We start from the raw sequence: 16,133 nt of genomic DNA on the forward strand, positions 1-16,133 counted from the left end.
ATATTTAAGTATAATTTAAATATAATTAAATTAAATATAAAATTATTTTAATATTTAAAATTTTTAAATATTTTAAATATTTTCTTCCTCACTAAAGTTAGCTTCCCAAAAAAGTAACTGTATCATTGTTAAATATCTGTCTCAAACAATAACAGACCTCTGCAATTTAAGTGATTTTTCTGGGAAGTTTCTTCAATGCTTCCATATTAGCACTTGCAGTTTTCCCCAATCCTGATGCTATGCTAACAAATTCTCATTCTATTATAAAGTGTTCAACATAGTGTTCCTAATGAAATCCCATCCCCTTGTTTCCATCCATAGGCCTCTTAGTTCAGGCCCTCCTTAATCTTACCCTGATTTAGTACAATGGCTTTGAAACCAAGCCAAACATAATTGCCATGGTCCATTCTCTAATCTGCCACCAGCATTTTCCCAACAACTGCATATCTTGCAGTTGTCCTTTGAACCATTCCTCCAACACAGCACTAAACAAATTTTATTGTCATTTTGTGTTTACATGAGTCTTCTATATTTTATCTTGAGTATCTAGTGGACAAAGACCATTTCTTTGGTCTACCAGTTATCACAAAAAAAGGCACTTAATGTTAAGTATCTTACACTGAATATGAGCCCAACTCTTTTATCAGCTTTCAGATAGCCTAAGAACTCTCTTTGAAAATCAGACTTTTTTCCTACTCAATCAAATACTCTTAAACAATGAGAAAAATTTACTACAAATCTTGATGAAAAACATCTAGTTTTTTCTTTGAAGCTAGTGCACTAGAAAAATGCACCTTAATGACTTAGTGATGCTAATAAACACCAATTATTATACTTCTTTATAGCTTTGTCCTCAGTGGCTAAAACGTATTACTTGCTCTAGCCTATGTAACTTTTTCCTGTCTCCCACACCTATCAACTTTAATATATCTACTTTTTATGTCTCTATCAACTCCTCTCACACCTCTAAATTGCGTTTAAAAGCTAAAATAATCAAGGTTTTTAGAAACGCTAATAGCAGAAATAAATGGACCCTAATGAAGAAATGATGTATGTACCCATGATGAAAAAGCACAAGGATCTTGTGACATTTTTACCTGCTAAACGGCCTTCACTACTAATTTGTCAGAAAAAGATGTGTAGAATTAGCACTGTTAATCACTTAAATTTACACTATCAATTCTAAAATCTAGTCCAGTTTAGTGAGTTAAAACCCTCCCCACTTCAAAACTCTCTTCTGGCACTCAGTTCAAATTAAAGTTATAAGTCCTATCCATTATATTAACTTAGAGCTATTTCAAACCACATTATGCATTTCTAGCAGATCAAATGCATAATATCCAATGTGATATAAAGATGTTATTTATAATGACAAAAAACATTCAAGGTTGATGGGTAAATTTTTCTTAAATCTCAAAATTTAACTAATGTGGAATAAAATGAAAGTGAAAGTCACTCAGTTGTGTCCAACTCTTTGTGATCCCATGGACTATACAGTCCATGGACTTCTCCAGGCCAGAATACTGGAGTGGGTAGCTAGCTATTCCCTTCTCCAAAGGATGTTCCCAACCGAAGGATAGAACCCGTCTCCTGCACTGGAGGCAGATTCTTTACCAGCTGACATGAGGGGAGCCCAAGAATACTGGAATGGGTAGCCTATCCCTTTCTCCCCAGGGATCTTTCTGACCGAGGAATTGAACCAGGGTTTCCTGCATTGCAGGTGGAGTCTTTACCAACTGAGCTACAAGGGAAGCCCAATGTGAACTAAAGCTCATCATTAAATCATGTTTCATACTCTATCAAAAATGTGTCCTCTGTCTTTAGTACTTTAAATACATTATATTCAACATTTTAAAATGTGTTAAAAAAAAAATGTAGTGATAATGGAGATAAAATAGTAGAAAACAGGCACCACAAAGATTCACACAATGAAGGTAAGCTCAGAGTGACTTTTAATATGCCAATCAATGTTAATAAAACACAAGTCAAACAGACAAGTGCAAACATGTTTTAAAAGAAAATTAATAGAAAAACAACAAATTCTATTTTTTTTTTTTTTTGCAGTATCTGTTAGCCAGTATTATTAGTCAAATGGCTAATCACAGATAAAATATATTTTGTGAAAAGCTTGGGATAGTCAGAAATCATTCTGCCATTTCAAACAGCTATGTACAGTATCACCAAGATTAGTTTATATACACAAATATTGAAGAGAAACCGGGCAAAACATTTAAAAACAGACTAACAATACAATCAGGTACAAAACTTGGGTGGAAGGAGAAAACATTTTTTAAAGAGTCAGAGAAGGGTATTATCAGGAAAAAAGTACAAAACCAGTAATAATTATACTACATTAATATAGCATTCCAAAGGAGGGGAGGGAGGTGCATTTCTCCAATGCACTAGCTTCAAAGTTCAAAGAAAAAAAAAGGCAAATAGCTACTTTCATCAAGAGCAGCTATATATTTCACATAATTGTTTTAAAAAGAAAGCCTATTAACAACAATGATTGTTTAATGCTACAATTTTACAGCAAAGACAAAACTAAAATAGCAGCAAATTCACAAGGCAGTACTTCCACAGAATTATCACTCCATGGTTCATGCAATGCCTACAAAGTGCTCCCAGTTGGGTATACAAGTATAATTCACAATTTAGAAAAAAAAAAAAAGAAATATAAGATTGACACACAGGTACATTGAAAGCTGAGGAGTACTGAGTCTCTTAGCATTCCCTTCAAAGGGAGAACAGGTATGTAATAAAGCCCTTGAGTCCTTGTACAGGTCACTACAGGAAAAGATACCTTTTATTACAATGCAACAGCAAACAATAAGCAGCACACCACCACAGTGGTTAACCCTGGACAGGCTGGTGTAACATCCAACAGTGACCGACATCCTACAGAAGACAGACTGGTAAGACCAGACAAAAGCCTGATAAAGCACTGGTCAAAATACAGCTTTCAACTGTAATTCACAAATAAGTCCTAAAAGGTACTTCAGTAAAATTACTGACACCGATTGAAAAAGGAATTGCTAACTGGATTGTAGCAGTGATTTCAACCTAGCTTCCTCTTGTCACAGTTTTTTTGGGGGGAGGTGGGTAATGAGTAGTTCAGTATATGGTAAGGCTGACAGAGCGGTTCATTTTCTTTCCAATAAGTCGAGATGTTCTATTACTCTGGGTGGTGGACCTGGTAGCCATCCGATCAGTGAAGAGTGCTCTTTCCTCAGCTGCAGCTTTTGCCATCTGGGCTTTCTTGAGTTCTCTAACAACATAAAAATAGGAAACAAGACTTTTCACCTACTGTATTAAACCCAGAAAGGGATCCTAAGAGGCCAAATACAAACTACATTATCAGTTGGGAGATTTTTGTGTGCCATCATTACTCCAAGATACAATTAAAGAGAAAAAAAAAGTGAAAATCTATTTACATAAGAGACAAAAGAATTCTATTTCCTCTTTATATGAACTATGCTGGCTATCAAACTAATGGCAAAATAACCTTTAAGTATTTCAAGTCAGTTTTATTAGGTTAGTATAAAAATGGTAGCAATAAAGCAAATGAATTAGATAAACACTCCAACCAGTTTTCCAAAAATGTCAAAGGTCATTCAGATCAAATGTGAAAATCATCTAACCCAATTGACATTAATTTCATCCTTTCATAAAAGTACACAGAACATTTTGAGGAGAATGTCATTTATGACAAGAGTTTGGAGAGAAAAAACTGATACCTGCTCATTTTAGCTTTTGGGACAATTTGGGCATAAGGATTATCACCACTTTTGAACATATGCAGGTTTAAAAACCTTTTAAGTCCATAATTTCAAAGTTTAGAAACAATGCCAATTTATAGGTCAAATATCAAGACAGAAGTCCCCAAACTTTAACCATATAACATGCCAAGCCACTTTATTCTTCACTGATGGAAAGTATAAATCATTTCTAATTAAAATCTGAGAATAAAAATGAGAAACTAAAAAACAAAACAAAAACCCCATCACTTACTTCTGCAGAAGTGAATTTTTGAACTTTTCAGCATTCAATTCTATTCGTAATTGTTCTGCACTCTTCCTTGAAGCAGATAGTAATACTGAATGCTTTACCAGTGCCATTGCTGAAGGTCTTCTCTCTGGATCTGGATGAATCATAACCTTAAAAAGAGAAGTAAAATTAACACAAAGATATGCAATTTAATAAAATATTGAACTGTGTCAATAAAGTGCTTCACATATAAAATGCTCACTTTTAGCAACTCTGTAAATTCTTGCGAAAGCACTTGTGGAATCCGAGGTAATCTACCCTGTCTAATTTCATGCCATTGGTCTCCATTTCTGGGAAGAGGCTCAGCACCAGCAGCACATACCACTGTGAGGGCAAGGGCAAAAATATCTGCTTTTGGAAGGTGAGTATAGTTCTGTAAAATTAAAGGGAAAAAAAAAGTTAAGGGAATATAAAGATTGTCAAAATAAAGTAAGATTACACCTCAATGATGATTTGGGTGAGAAATAAGACGAAATTAAAATGTCCAGTGATACATTTAAATTTAGGACATACTCAGAGAACAAGCTAAATTTGGGGAGATTATACTTTTTTTAATGACAAAGTTATATACACTCTGGGGCTTTCCTGGTAACTCAGTGGGACAGAATCCGCCTGACAATGCAGGAGACACAGGTTTAACCCCAGGGCTGGGATGATCCCCCAGAGAAGGAATGGTAACCCACTGCAGTACTCCTGCCTGGGAAATTCCACGGACAGAGGAGTCTGGCGAGCTACAGTCCATGGGGTTGCAAAGAGTAGGACACGACTTAGCGACTAAACAACAATACACTTTGGGGTGGGATGGTAAATACATTTCTAAAAGTATTCAGGTTATTTCTAAAAGGCCTCCCCTTTATCACCAGCCTCACTCAACTTTCAGAAGAAACTTTAGCTCTTGGGGCATTCATATGAAACTACAAACATCAACAAGTTAGAAATATGCATATACATATACAACACAAATATACATAAACAGAATAGTGTCATACAATTCATTTGTTCTAGTTATTCTATTTCCATTCAAAAACGCTTATCAAGAAATATTTTACAACACTGTTTTTGAAATAGTATTATTAACTATGGGGCTTCCCAGATGGCTCAGATGGCAAAGAATCTGCCTGCAATCCAGGAGACTTGGGTTCAATCCCTGGGTCAGGAAGTTGTCCCCTGGAGAAAGAAATGGCAACCCACTCCAGTATTCTTGCCTGGAGAATTCTACGGACAGAGGAGCCTGGCGGGCTATGGTCTATGGGGTCGCAAAGAGTTGGACACAACTAAGTGACTAACACATACTTTCACATTATTAACTGTATCCATACTTTATTTAATCATTCCTTTATTGCTAAATATTAACATTCTCAATTTATTTGTATATGAATATTTCTTTAAGAGAGACTCCTAGAAATAGAAATTCTGGGTAAAAGGGAATGTGACTTTAAAATGTTGACAGATGTTAACACTTTGATCTCCGAAAAGACATTGTCATTTTAAAGTTTCACCAGTAATGCGTGGAAACTTTTTTTTTACTGCAACCCCACCACTGTTGAATATGATAAATTTTTGCCTTTATTGACTTTTGCTAGATTAAATACCCCAACAAGCTAATAGTTTACACTTTCTATTCTGTATTATCTTTCTACTGGTTATTAGCTTAAAATTTCAGTACATCTGCATTTATAGTTTTCTAGCATCTGATAATAAGTGTTACAAAGCAAATGGCTTAAAGAAGAAAAACTACCTCCTGTAAAACTTCATTTGCAAGAAAACGGCTATCACCCTCTTCAACTTGTGGACTAGAGATCCTTGTTACATGTCCAAGGTCACCTAGAAGTATTGAAAAAAATACAGTCAAGAATTAAAACAAAACAGCCTTTATTTTAAGGAAATAATTTGGTTACTTTTCTTTCTTACCTATTTTAAACATAACTTTGTTGGATGCCCAGTCATCTTCATCTCCTTCTTCAGAGGCAGCATTTGGGATTGAAGTTCGAGATATGAAAATATTACCTGTCAAACAGTTATTTAGGTAAGCCATACTAACAATTAATAGAATCAAAGTTCACAAACAAGTCATACAACGAATCATTCAGAAAGCGCTTAAATATATAGATTATGTGTTCTACCCAAACCCAGTAAGAATGAAAGGGGACTGTATTTTCTAGATACAGAAAATACAGAAATGTACTTTCTGGTCTAGCACTGGTCCTTTAACACTTGAAAACCACTGCATTAGACTCTTGTCAGCTACACATTGATCTTCAGCAGTTCTAATTACTTAGAAATAATACAAAGGGCAATTAACATACTAATTCATGATGCTGCTGCTGCTAAGTCACTTCAGTCGTGTCCGACTCTGTGATGCTACTGAGGCACAAATTTTAATCTAATGCTACAAGGCTGGTGTGAAAACAAGTCATGCAGTTATTGAGTTTGGCTGACCATACAGCATCTACAACCCAAAGAGGTTTTGTGGTTCACTATTTCTACTGTACACAAACTTCTTCTTCATCTAATGCAGGTAAGGTTATATAAATATAAGTTTCAGCAGCAAACTTTATTTTAGTAGTTTTATCAATGTTTCATTCACTAGCGTCTTTTCAATTTTATTTACAGGACAACTTATTTTATGGGGATATTTGTAAATTTAAAACATCACATGCCTTAATATTTTCAACTTTTGTACCTGTAATGTAATGGTCCCCTATATTTGTATAACATTAAATACAAGCTATGAGTATGGGGAAACCTCAATGATCTACATTAATTGCAACCAGTTCAAACTTAATTTTTTCTTTTTGAAAATAAATGTTTTAATAAGTTGACATACAAAAATTCTTCATATAATTCATATAATTAAGTTGCGAAAAATGATTTAAATCACAGTCCATGGGGTTGCATAGAGTAGGACACGACTTAGCGTAGATTAAAAAAAGAAAAGAACCTCAGTAATTCAATTTAAAAACACTCAAGCCTAAAATGTTTACTTAAATCCATCAACCTTTCAGTTGGGTTTCCCTGGTGGCTCAAACGGTAAAGAATCCACCTGACAATGCCTAAAAACACCTAGCCTAAAATGTTTAACTTAAATCCCTTAAATCCCTAAAATCCTTAACTTTTTAGTTATAACTTCTAAATTAAAGGATAGAAAAAGGAATTAGCTAAATGATGCAACGAAGCAACCAGTCGAACCCAGAAGAAAGGAAATCTGGCAAAACAAGGTCTGTATTGTTATTATATAAGTAGGGGAAGAGTAAAACCTTAAAAAAGAAAATGGATTTACCCTGATGTAATGCATGGTTCTGAAATGGACGCTAGTTTGGATGAAGCAACTGCTAAGGACTTTGGTCAACTAGGAATAATTTTAATATGACCTGGCAAGTAGATAATTATTGAAATGGAAAGGTAGAGACAGTGTCTTTTAAAAAAAGTTCTAAAACAGTATGTACCTTACGACGTGACTTTTGACGAGAGGGATCTGCACTAAAATGTTAGTGTAGGATTCACTTGCATCCTTTTTTAAACGCAAAATAAAAATGCATGTACCATTTTCTTTTCTGAACAAAACAGTAATAACAATAACCCTCTTAGCCGCACCAGCATTAATTTAAAAGTACAGATCTATATAGCCTAGTACAAGAGACAGGCTTTAAACATGAGTTCTTTTAGTCTCCCCATCAGTCCCACTCTAAGACTGTGGTTCCCATAAGATGCAGAACATTTTTTTTCAGCTTTTAGTAACAATGAGAGTATTATTTCAGATCTTTTGGTGTAACAAGGGAAGAGGTGATGGGAAATGAAACAATACTACTAAGTGGGTCAAAAATCTTTTAAAGCTAAAATGAAATGTACACACTGCTGAATTTAAAATGGATAGCCAACAAGGTCCTACCGTACAGTACAGGGAATTCTGCTCAGTGTTACGTGGCAGCCTAGATGGGAGGGGAGTTGGGGCAAGAATGGATACATGTATTTGTATGGCTGAGTCCCTTTGCTGTCCACCTGAAACTATTACAAATTGTTAATCAGCTATACTCCAGTATAAAATAAAAAGTTAAAAAAAAACTAACAATGAAAAAACATAGTAAAATGTTTTATGTTGCCATATTGTTTTAATGAAATCATTTATTCTATAAAACCCTAAAGAACATATATAGGTCAGATGATCTGTAATACTTACTAGGCTTTATATCCATGTGAACTAAAGACATTGAATGAATATACCTCAAGCCCCGGCCAACTTGTAAGAGGAGATCCTTCAACTCTGCTTCTGTAAAGTAACTCATACTTCTGTAGTTTTCACTTATGGCATCGGCTAAACTGCCACCTAACAAACACAAGAAAAGTTAGAATTTTCTTCTTTCTGAAATACCATTTTTCTTTCATCTTTACTGTATGACTAGACGCAACCAAGAAAGTGACATTTTACAGGACCTATTCTCTTCAACCTGCTTGTGAAATCAAAATTGTATTTATTCTTTCACTAGCTAAAACACTCACATGTGTACAAACTATAATATAAAGTCTCTGTCTTATCAATACATACTCTAGCAACCCACCTAGTTCTCTTTCCCAGAGTAATGTTATGAATTCTTTTCAACTCCTTTTTATACAAGCAATAACACATTTTCATTATCTTGAAGATCATTCTTTATAATATACAAAGACCACTCCTTTCTTAGGTATACAAAATTCCATTGCATAGTTGAATGGTAATGCACTAACCAATCCCCTAATTGATGGACATTTAAAAATGATTTCCAAGCCTTTAATACTCTTGCCTGGAGAATCCCAGGGAGGGAGGAGCCTGGTAGGCTACAGTACATGAGGTCGCAAAGAGTCGGACACGACTGAGCGATTTCACTTTCACTTTTCAATACTACAAATTATAGTCTCAGGAATTCACACATATTTTGTTATCTCCTACAAACAAACTGCTGGGTCAAATGGTATATACAGTGTACTATACACATTCATTGGGTGTATGAGACACTATTTTATTACATATAGGATAAATTCCTATAGCTGAGAGCGCCATTTCCATTTACCCTACAAAACAGTTTTGGGTTGGTTTTCACAGTATCAATGCCAAGACTTGATTGCCTCTGAAAGCTCACATAAAACACACTCAATTCCTGATTTCAAAAGGCTAATACTTAAAATCCGCTAGCATAAGGTTATGTAAATCTGGGGATTTGGAAGACAAATCTGGACGATTACACACACACACAGTCCCCTTTAGAGAAGGCTGTACCAAATCACACTTCCATGCTTAATGTACGAGAATACCTATTTTCCCACACACATAACAACAGAGTCTACAAATTTTATAAGTAAAATCCAGTATCTTAGTATAGTTTTAATTTATACCACTCTTACTATGAATAAGAACAAACCTGCTTTTATAGAATCAAACCTATCAGCTAATTTGTTTATACTTTAAAAAACTTTATACTTCATAAGTTTTATTAAAAACTTTGTTTATACTCTGTCTCAGAGGAAATGAGGAGTTATGTTTAAAAAATAAACAAACCACTTCTGCTTAAAGCTTAGTTGGGAATAATAAAACCAGAAGCAAGGTAATAAAAATCTAGGTCAATGATACACTACTCAGAAAAGGAGGTCCTATAATTTGAACAAGTCTAAACAGCAAAAACATCAAATGTGCGGTAAAAATAAAAGTAAATCACACACCTGTATAGTTTAGGATTAAGTATGTTCTCCAAACTTAATTTGTACAAATCTTGAACTGTGGGAAAAAGAGAGCTCTAGAAGGGAGCAGGTCAATAAGCTTTTTGGGATATGTGAATTTGAAGTCCTAGATCAAGTTCACCAAGAAATAATATGGCTGCTTTTTAATGGGTCTAGCTACTACAGCTGGGCCAGTTTCTTCTATCTTGCTGCTGAAAGGGTAAGAAAGGTGAGAAGAGCAAACCATTCATCTGATATTTCAGGTTCTCCTGCGCTATCAATTAACATTTTTCTACACCTGCTTATCAAGAGTAGAAATTCCATCTATCACCAAATCAAGAAAACAGGCTCAAAATGCAAACAACTGTTTTTGATAAAAAATCAGTTAAGATAAAGGATATCAGTTAATCAACACTACAAATGAATGATAACAGAATCCATCCCTGTGAAACTACAGAAAAGGATCTAGCTAGGTCTATTAGGACATTTAGGGTTTATGTGGAGAAAATGGTGGAAAACGCAAACAGAAGAGCTCACAAATATATCTAGACAGCCTCATTTTCTTTCATCTAAGCAAAACATCATACAAAGAGGCTGTTCTATTTTACACAAGTTTATTTATTTTTTTAAAGATCCATATTCCTAAAGTGCTTAAGACTGCTCCAAAATAATAAATTATTTCAAAAGATTATTTTATAATCTAACCTTATTACAGGACAGGGTCTTTGTAATCTGAGAGGGTAGCAAAACGGCTCATCCCCCTCACTCAAATCCCAGGCCCAAGCCAGTTATCTCAGAATCAACTAAATAACACAACCACGTATTTGGTAGGTTGCTACAAATTTGTGATTTCTGGACTGTGGCTGACAGCAAGTCACATCAACAAGGTGAGAGGTAGAAAGAAACTAGAAGGAGATGGTGTCTAGCAAATATGGAGGAAAGAAGGTATTATGATCAAGTTATACTATTAGTAAGTGCAGTAACTAAAAAATGGAGGTTAAGCAACAGAATAGTCCACAAAGCCACAGGTGACAGCTACATAAATATTTTGATGATATGAATAGAAACATTTCAAGAGATTTGTGAAAGCAGCAGCAATGCTGCATACTGAACAATTATATTTTTTCAAGGGTGTAGAATAAAATGACAACTCAGTGAGAAGTCAGGTATGAGAAATGGATCTTCTACATCTGTTTTGTTCATTATTTTCCAAAACAGAAAACTTGATCTACTACTTATACCACTTATTTATTCACAAGCTATGAAATGGCTAGTCTTAGGGGAAAAAATGAGAATCAACAAAAATAATCTTCACTACTCAAGTATTCAATAAATTCTAAGTTCTCTAATATTTCACTGAAGATGTACAGAAATAAAAATCCATCATATACAAAATTTTAGGTGTTTAATAACAGATCTGTAAGAATCAGAAGTGAGGCCAGGACTTTGGTAAAGATTTAGTGAAAAAGGAAGGACCCAGGATGACTGTTGAAGGACCTGCTGAAATTCAAAACCATATAAAGGTCCAAAGTTAAACCTCTATAAATGCTTTTTGGGGGCAGGCAGGGAGGAAGAAAGGAGGCAAGCACAGCTAGGGACCTAATGAGAATAATTCTCTCTTTACAGAAACATTTCAGTGGATTCTAGTGGTAAACAAAGGGTGGATAGATGGTAGGGGGAGCAAGATTCAAAAATGGCTGAATTTATATCAATGGAGAGTCACTGTCATTTTACAAGTAACCATTATCAGTTTCAGCAGCACATAAAATGAAATGCAAAGGGAAGGCTAGATACAGGGAGCTTGGCTTATTAACTATTATATCCCTCCCCCACACTATGCTAAGTGCTAGGAATACCAAAATACATGGCAAGGCTGCTATCCTCTCAAGAAAATCAGTTTAATTTGAGTAACAGACATACAAATAATATGCATGGTTCTACTATCTAGGTAGAAAAAACAAGGTTTTCAATCTTATCTTCCAGGTAAGAATAACTTGCACTTCATGTCAGGGCTTTTGATCTTTGAATTTATAACAGGTAAAAGATATATAGAATTAGAGCAAGACTTTAGATAAAAAATAAATTATTTCCTTGGTGTTCATTTTCTTGAGCTTACACATTTACAGGGGAACCATTACTCACCGTTACAATATTCATTCTGTATAAGCATATGATCATCTTCTGCCCAGGCAGAGAAGTATCGAACTACATGAGAATGTTGCCCAAGCACTGCGTGAGCATATACTTCTCTCAAAGCATTCTGCCTAGAAGTTTGAGATTAAGAGAATCATAAATCATTTTTATTTAAGATAAACTGAGTTAATTTATCTGAAAGTTCATAAAAGAATCTTGACTTCTGGATCTATCATTCATTATGCTGAAGAACTTGCTTAAAAGAGGATTAAAACTCTGTATGAGATTTTCCCAAAGGTTTCCATTAAAGAATCTGGAGTAGGAAATGGCAACCTACTCCAGTATTCTTGCCTGGCAAATTCCACACAGAGGAGCCTGGTGGGCTACGGTCCATGGAGTTGCAAAGAATAAGACACGACTAAGCACACATCATGCCATTTAAGAATGTTAGAAAGAAGGAATCTTGCTGGCCCTACAATTCAGGAAAGATGAAATTCTACTCTACTGTGAATTCATGGATGCTACTAGAAATACAAAATTTAAATTAGGCTCCAAGATCAGACTCCTCATATTACTCTACCAAATCCAATAAAAACAAATGGCACAAAATGAAATGGATCTGATTTAAGTCATTATAACTTCTCAAACATTAGAGATTAAATTCAGTGACTGACCACCTAAAACCTTAACATTTCTAACACCATACTGATGAACAAAAGAGCAAAAGACAAAATCTTTAATACATACTCATCAACAGAGCCAGCCAATGGCTTTTTTGATCGCTTTATGGCATAAACGCATCCATCCAGCCTCTTCACACATTTAAACACAGAACCAAATTCTCCAGAACCAATCTTCTCTAGCTCATGAAATTCTGTTGTATATCGAGACTTCATATTGCTTTCAGTAATTGTAATTCTCTGTAATAAAAAGTGTATCCATGTATTTATAAAGGTACAAAAGTGATTTTTTCACTAAGGTGATAACACTATGAAATTTAAAAATTTTATCTTATGTTTTAATGCTTATTTAACATGTATATATGGGCTTTCCTTGTGGCTCAGTTGGTAGAGAATCTGCCTGCAATGCAGGAGACCTGGGTTCAATCCCTGGGGCAGGAAGATTCTCCAGAGAAGGAAATGGCAACCCACTGCAGTACTCTTTCCTGGAGAATTCCACGGATGGAAGAGCCGGGCCAGCTATAGTCCATGAGGTCGAAAAGAGTCAGACATGACTGAGTGGCTTTCAATTTCAACATGTATATATGATAGCTTGTTAAGTAGAAACAAATATAAAAATCAATAAAAAGAAAATTTTTTAAAAAACCAATAAAAAGGAAATCAAAAGCTACTGACTTTAGCAGGTCTAGTTTCATCTTCAAACTCATAATCACTGGCTTCCATGTCTTCACCACAGGAACTGAAAAATATTATTTTTTCTATCAATGTATTTGACAGATCCATCAACTAGAGATCCAAAACTATCTGACAGATATATAGCAAAACGAAAATTTAATGAATGAAAACCGAAAAGAAAGCATTTACTTTTGTAATGACAAGATACAGACCAAGTGATGAAAATGTTGTTCCTGTTTATATATACCAACATCACCACACATATCAAAATTAAAGCCTTTCTAAATCAACTTTCTCTGCTTGCCTCATTTTGACAGAAGCAGATTTACTAGAATTTATCTAGACCTTTTCTTTCTTCCTTTCCCACGCCATAGCTGATTACTGAAAATTGCTAGTAATGGAGAAAATTCTCAGCCCATAAACTTCCAAATCATTTGGTTGAAATTAAATTTTAATTATGCCAAACCAGTCTTGGGTGGTTGAGGAACCAAACTGTTGAAAAATAAATAACTTACTCATTCCAATATGCTCTCTTTCTTCTCCGACACTGTCCTGAGGAATGCAGTAACAGAGAATCTGGAGTAAAAGGATTAATATTCACTTGAGGAGTCTGTCGAACATCAAATTCCCTTTTTCCTGATTTTTCTGTATCCATGAATAGAGAGCCACCTCGGAGTTTAACAGAACTGGAATCGATTCCTCGAGCTTTGGAGAGCAAACTCTAGGAGAGGAAAAGAAACGCTTAGGATCCAAGTGCTATAGATAGCCTTCTCAACCTAATTTTCAACAAGTCTTTCTCCTGGCTGAATGTGTAGGTCAAAGCAACACACCAACCCTTGTTAATCTTTCAAGCAAAATAGACAGTGGTTTACTTAGGAGCCTGAAGCTGGATACTAACTACCTTTCCTGAAAAAGTCAACAGGTCTCTAGCCCTAAAAAGAATATGAATGAAAACTAAAATTAAGTTCACTCTAGGAGCTAAAAGTTAAGAAACCTTTCAATCCATCTAAAAATAGAAAGCATTCTGGGAGTCACATAAAAGCTCCCCTCCCCCATCCAAGTAGGGCTTTGAAAGCCACCACCATAGAGCTCCTCCCCTCACTTCCAGACTTGCCTTGGGCAAGTCGGCCAATAAACAGTAAGGCACAAAAAGCACACACCTCCTAAGGTTTATGACTAGTAAGCGGACTGAAACTCACTTTAAAAGGTACATTTTCCACATTAATCTTTTAAGTTCGATACTGTCTGAATTTCGGTAAGTGTCTGCTTTAAAATCTGCTGTTACTTGTAAAGTTCTACAAGTGGTAATCTGCATACTCACTTGCCACTCAACACACAGGTGCTGAATACCTACTTCTTTAAGAGACATTATCAATGGTATGAAAGCCTGAGGGTCCAGGCGACAAAATCCACGCTGGTTTTTAACAGTTGGACGTTCCTAATCCAGACACTTCGGCTGATCAAACTTGGGAACTGCAAACCCGAGTGTAAACAAACGCTTACCAAATAAAATATTCTTTCCGGAAAGAGGTTTAAACGCTACCCCGAGTTATTTACGAGCCTTTTTAAGGCTGTAAATACTTGAAGGCCAGCCTTTTCTCCCAAGTCGAAGCGCAGTCTCCCTCCGTATCTCAAACTTTCCCCCAAAAGGCCACCTGATACGAAACGATAAGTGCATTTTTTTTTTTAACCGAACTCCTGAGTGCGCCGCCCAAATTACAGGAGTGATCACTGCGTTTAAAGGCACCAGATGGCTGCGGCGCTGAGGAGTGTCAGGTGGCCGGGCCAGCACCACTGGAGCATCCTTCCAAACCGCGTTATCGGTGCCACACTCCCGCCTGCCACGCTCGGGGCCGCCCCGACTCGGCGGGCGTTAAATCGTCAGCCACCTGGACGGCGCCGATCAGCCCCTTTGAAAGATGAAGAAGTTCCAGACGAGGCCCATTGTTCAGTTACATAATCTTAACGGACAACTGCTGGGCAGGGCCCAAAAAAAAGACTGCCAACTTTTTTGTTACCGCGCCGGAGAGAGAGCTGGGGTGAGGCCGGGCGGTTATGTAACCGAACCCGGGCAGCGCCGCGCTCCGCTCCCGGCGCCGCGGCCTTTTAAAAAGGCTGGGCCGGCGCGGGCTCTGGGCGCCCCGGCGGCCGCGTCCTCTCACCTTGGGGGTGTGCGGCGTGTCGAAGAGCCGCAGCTTGCGGAAGGTCTTGTGGGGCGGGGTACCCGGGTAGTCTGGCAGCGGCGAGCAGGCGCCCTCGCCGACCCCGCGCGCCCCGCAGCCCCGCAGCGACGCATCCCCCGGGCCTCCGCAGCGCACTGGAGAGAACGAGCTGCCCAGAAAGTAGGGCGCGGCCGGCGACTTGACCGGAGACGAGGAGCCGAAGCCCTCCTCCTCCCACGAGTCTCCCTCTGCCCCGCCGCCCGCCGCGTCCGCGCCGGGGCAGGCGCCCCGCAGCAGCATGTCCTCCTCTAGCTCCCCCGGGCTACCGGGGATTGTGTCCGGAGAGCGACGGCGCTCGGGCCCGGGCTCTGTGGGGCTCCTCGCGGGAGGCAGAGGCGAGTCGGGCTCCTGAAAGGCCGAGTCCTCCCCGGTGCTGTGGCCGCTGCCTTCTTCCTCCTCTTCTTCCTCCTCCTCCTCACAGTCGCTGCAGGGCGAGAAGATCAGCTTCTGCCGCAAGGTGCAGGAGGCCGCGGCGCGGCGGGGCGGCGGCGGCTGCTGCCGGCTCAGGAAGCTCATCGCGCCCCTGGGGCCGGGGCGGAGGACCGGAGAACCAGAGCCCGCGGAGTCCAGGGCTCGGCCGGCCCAGGGGGCGGGTCCGCCACGTGCGACTAGGCGCGCCCGGGGGCCGCGGCTGCGGCGGGCCCGCGCGGCGGCGGCGGCGGCGGCGGCGGCGGCGGCGGCGAACGCC

At 38.0% G+C, this 16,133-nt stretch overlaps 1 protein-coding gene across 3 annotated transcripts; it reads right to left on the reverse strand.

Annotated features, from left to right (window-relative positions):
* Positions 1 to 1,935: 1,935 nt before the first annotated feature.
* On the reverse strand, positions 1,936 to 16,132 carry WEE1 (WEE1 G2 checkpoint kinase). Of its 3 annotated transcripts, none has more exons than XM_061440831.1 (11): positions 15,386 to 16,132; positions 13,739 to 13,944; positions 13,224 to 13,287; positions 12,616 to 12,788; positions 11,878 to 11,999; positions 8,225 to 8,371; positions 5,959 to 6,054; positions 5,786 to 5,871; positions 4,250 to 4,420; positions 4,012 to 4,157; positions 1,936 to 3,268 (listed from the first exon to the last, which is right to left on the reverse strand). In XM_061440831.1, exons 1-11 carry the CDS (start codon positions 15,959 to 15,961, stop codon positions 3,115 to 3,117), a joined length of 1,941 nt encoding a protein of 646 aa, XP_061296815.1. In that variant the 5' UTR covers positions 15,962 to 16,132; the 3' UTR covers positions 1,936 to 3,114. The 3 variants fall into 3 exon arrangements, with proteins under 3 accessions (XP_061296815.1, XP_061296816.1, XP_061296817.1); XM_061440832.1 differs by lacking the exon at positions 15,386 to 16,132 and adding an exon at positions 14,727 to 15,365; XM_061440833.1 differs by lacking the exon at positions 15,386 to 16,132 and adding an exon at positions 14,122 to 14,718.
* Position 16,133: the final 1 nt, after the last annotated feature.

Source organism: Bos javanicus, chromosome 15, assembly GCF_032452875.1.
Source record: "Bos javanicus breed banteng chromosome 15, ARS-OSU_banteng_1.0, whole genome shotgun sequence".
Lineage (NCBI taxonomy): Eukaryota > Metazoa > Chordata > Mammalia > Artiodactyla > Bovidae > Bos > Bos javanicus.

Excerpts from the sequence above, each read along its gene's own strand:
- WEE1 (XM_061440831.1), bottom strand. The coding sequence starts at position 15,961 with ATGAGCTTCCTGAGCCGGCAGCAGCCGCCGCCGCCCCGCCGCGCCGCG. Across the intron at positions 12,789-13,223 it reads ATGAAACTAGACCTGCTAAA|AGAATTACAATTACTGAAAG; the intron begins GTCAGTAGCTTT and ends TTTTTATTACAG. Across the intron at positions 5,872-5,958 it reads CAAAGTTATGTTTAAAATAG|GTGACCTTGGACATGTAACA; the intron begins GTAAGAAAGAAA and ends CAATACTTCTAG.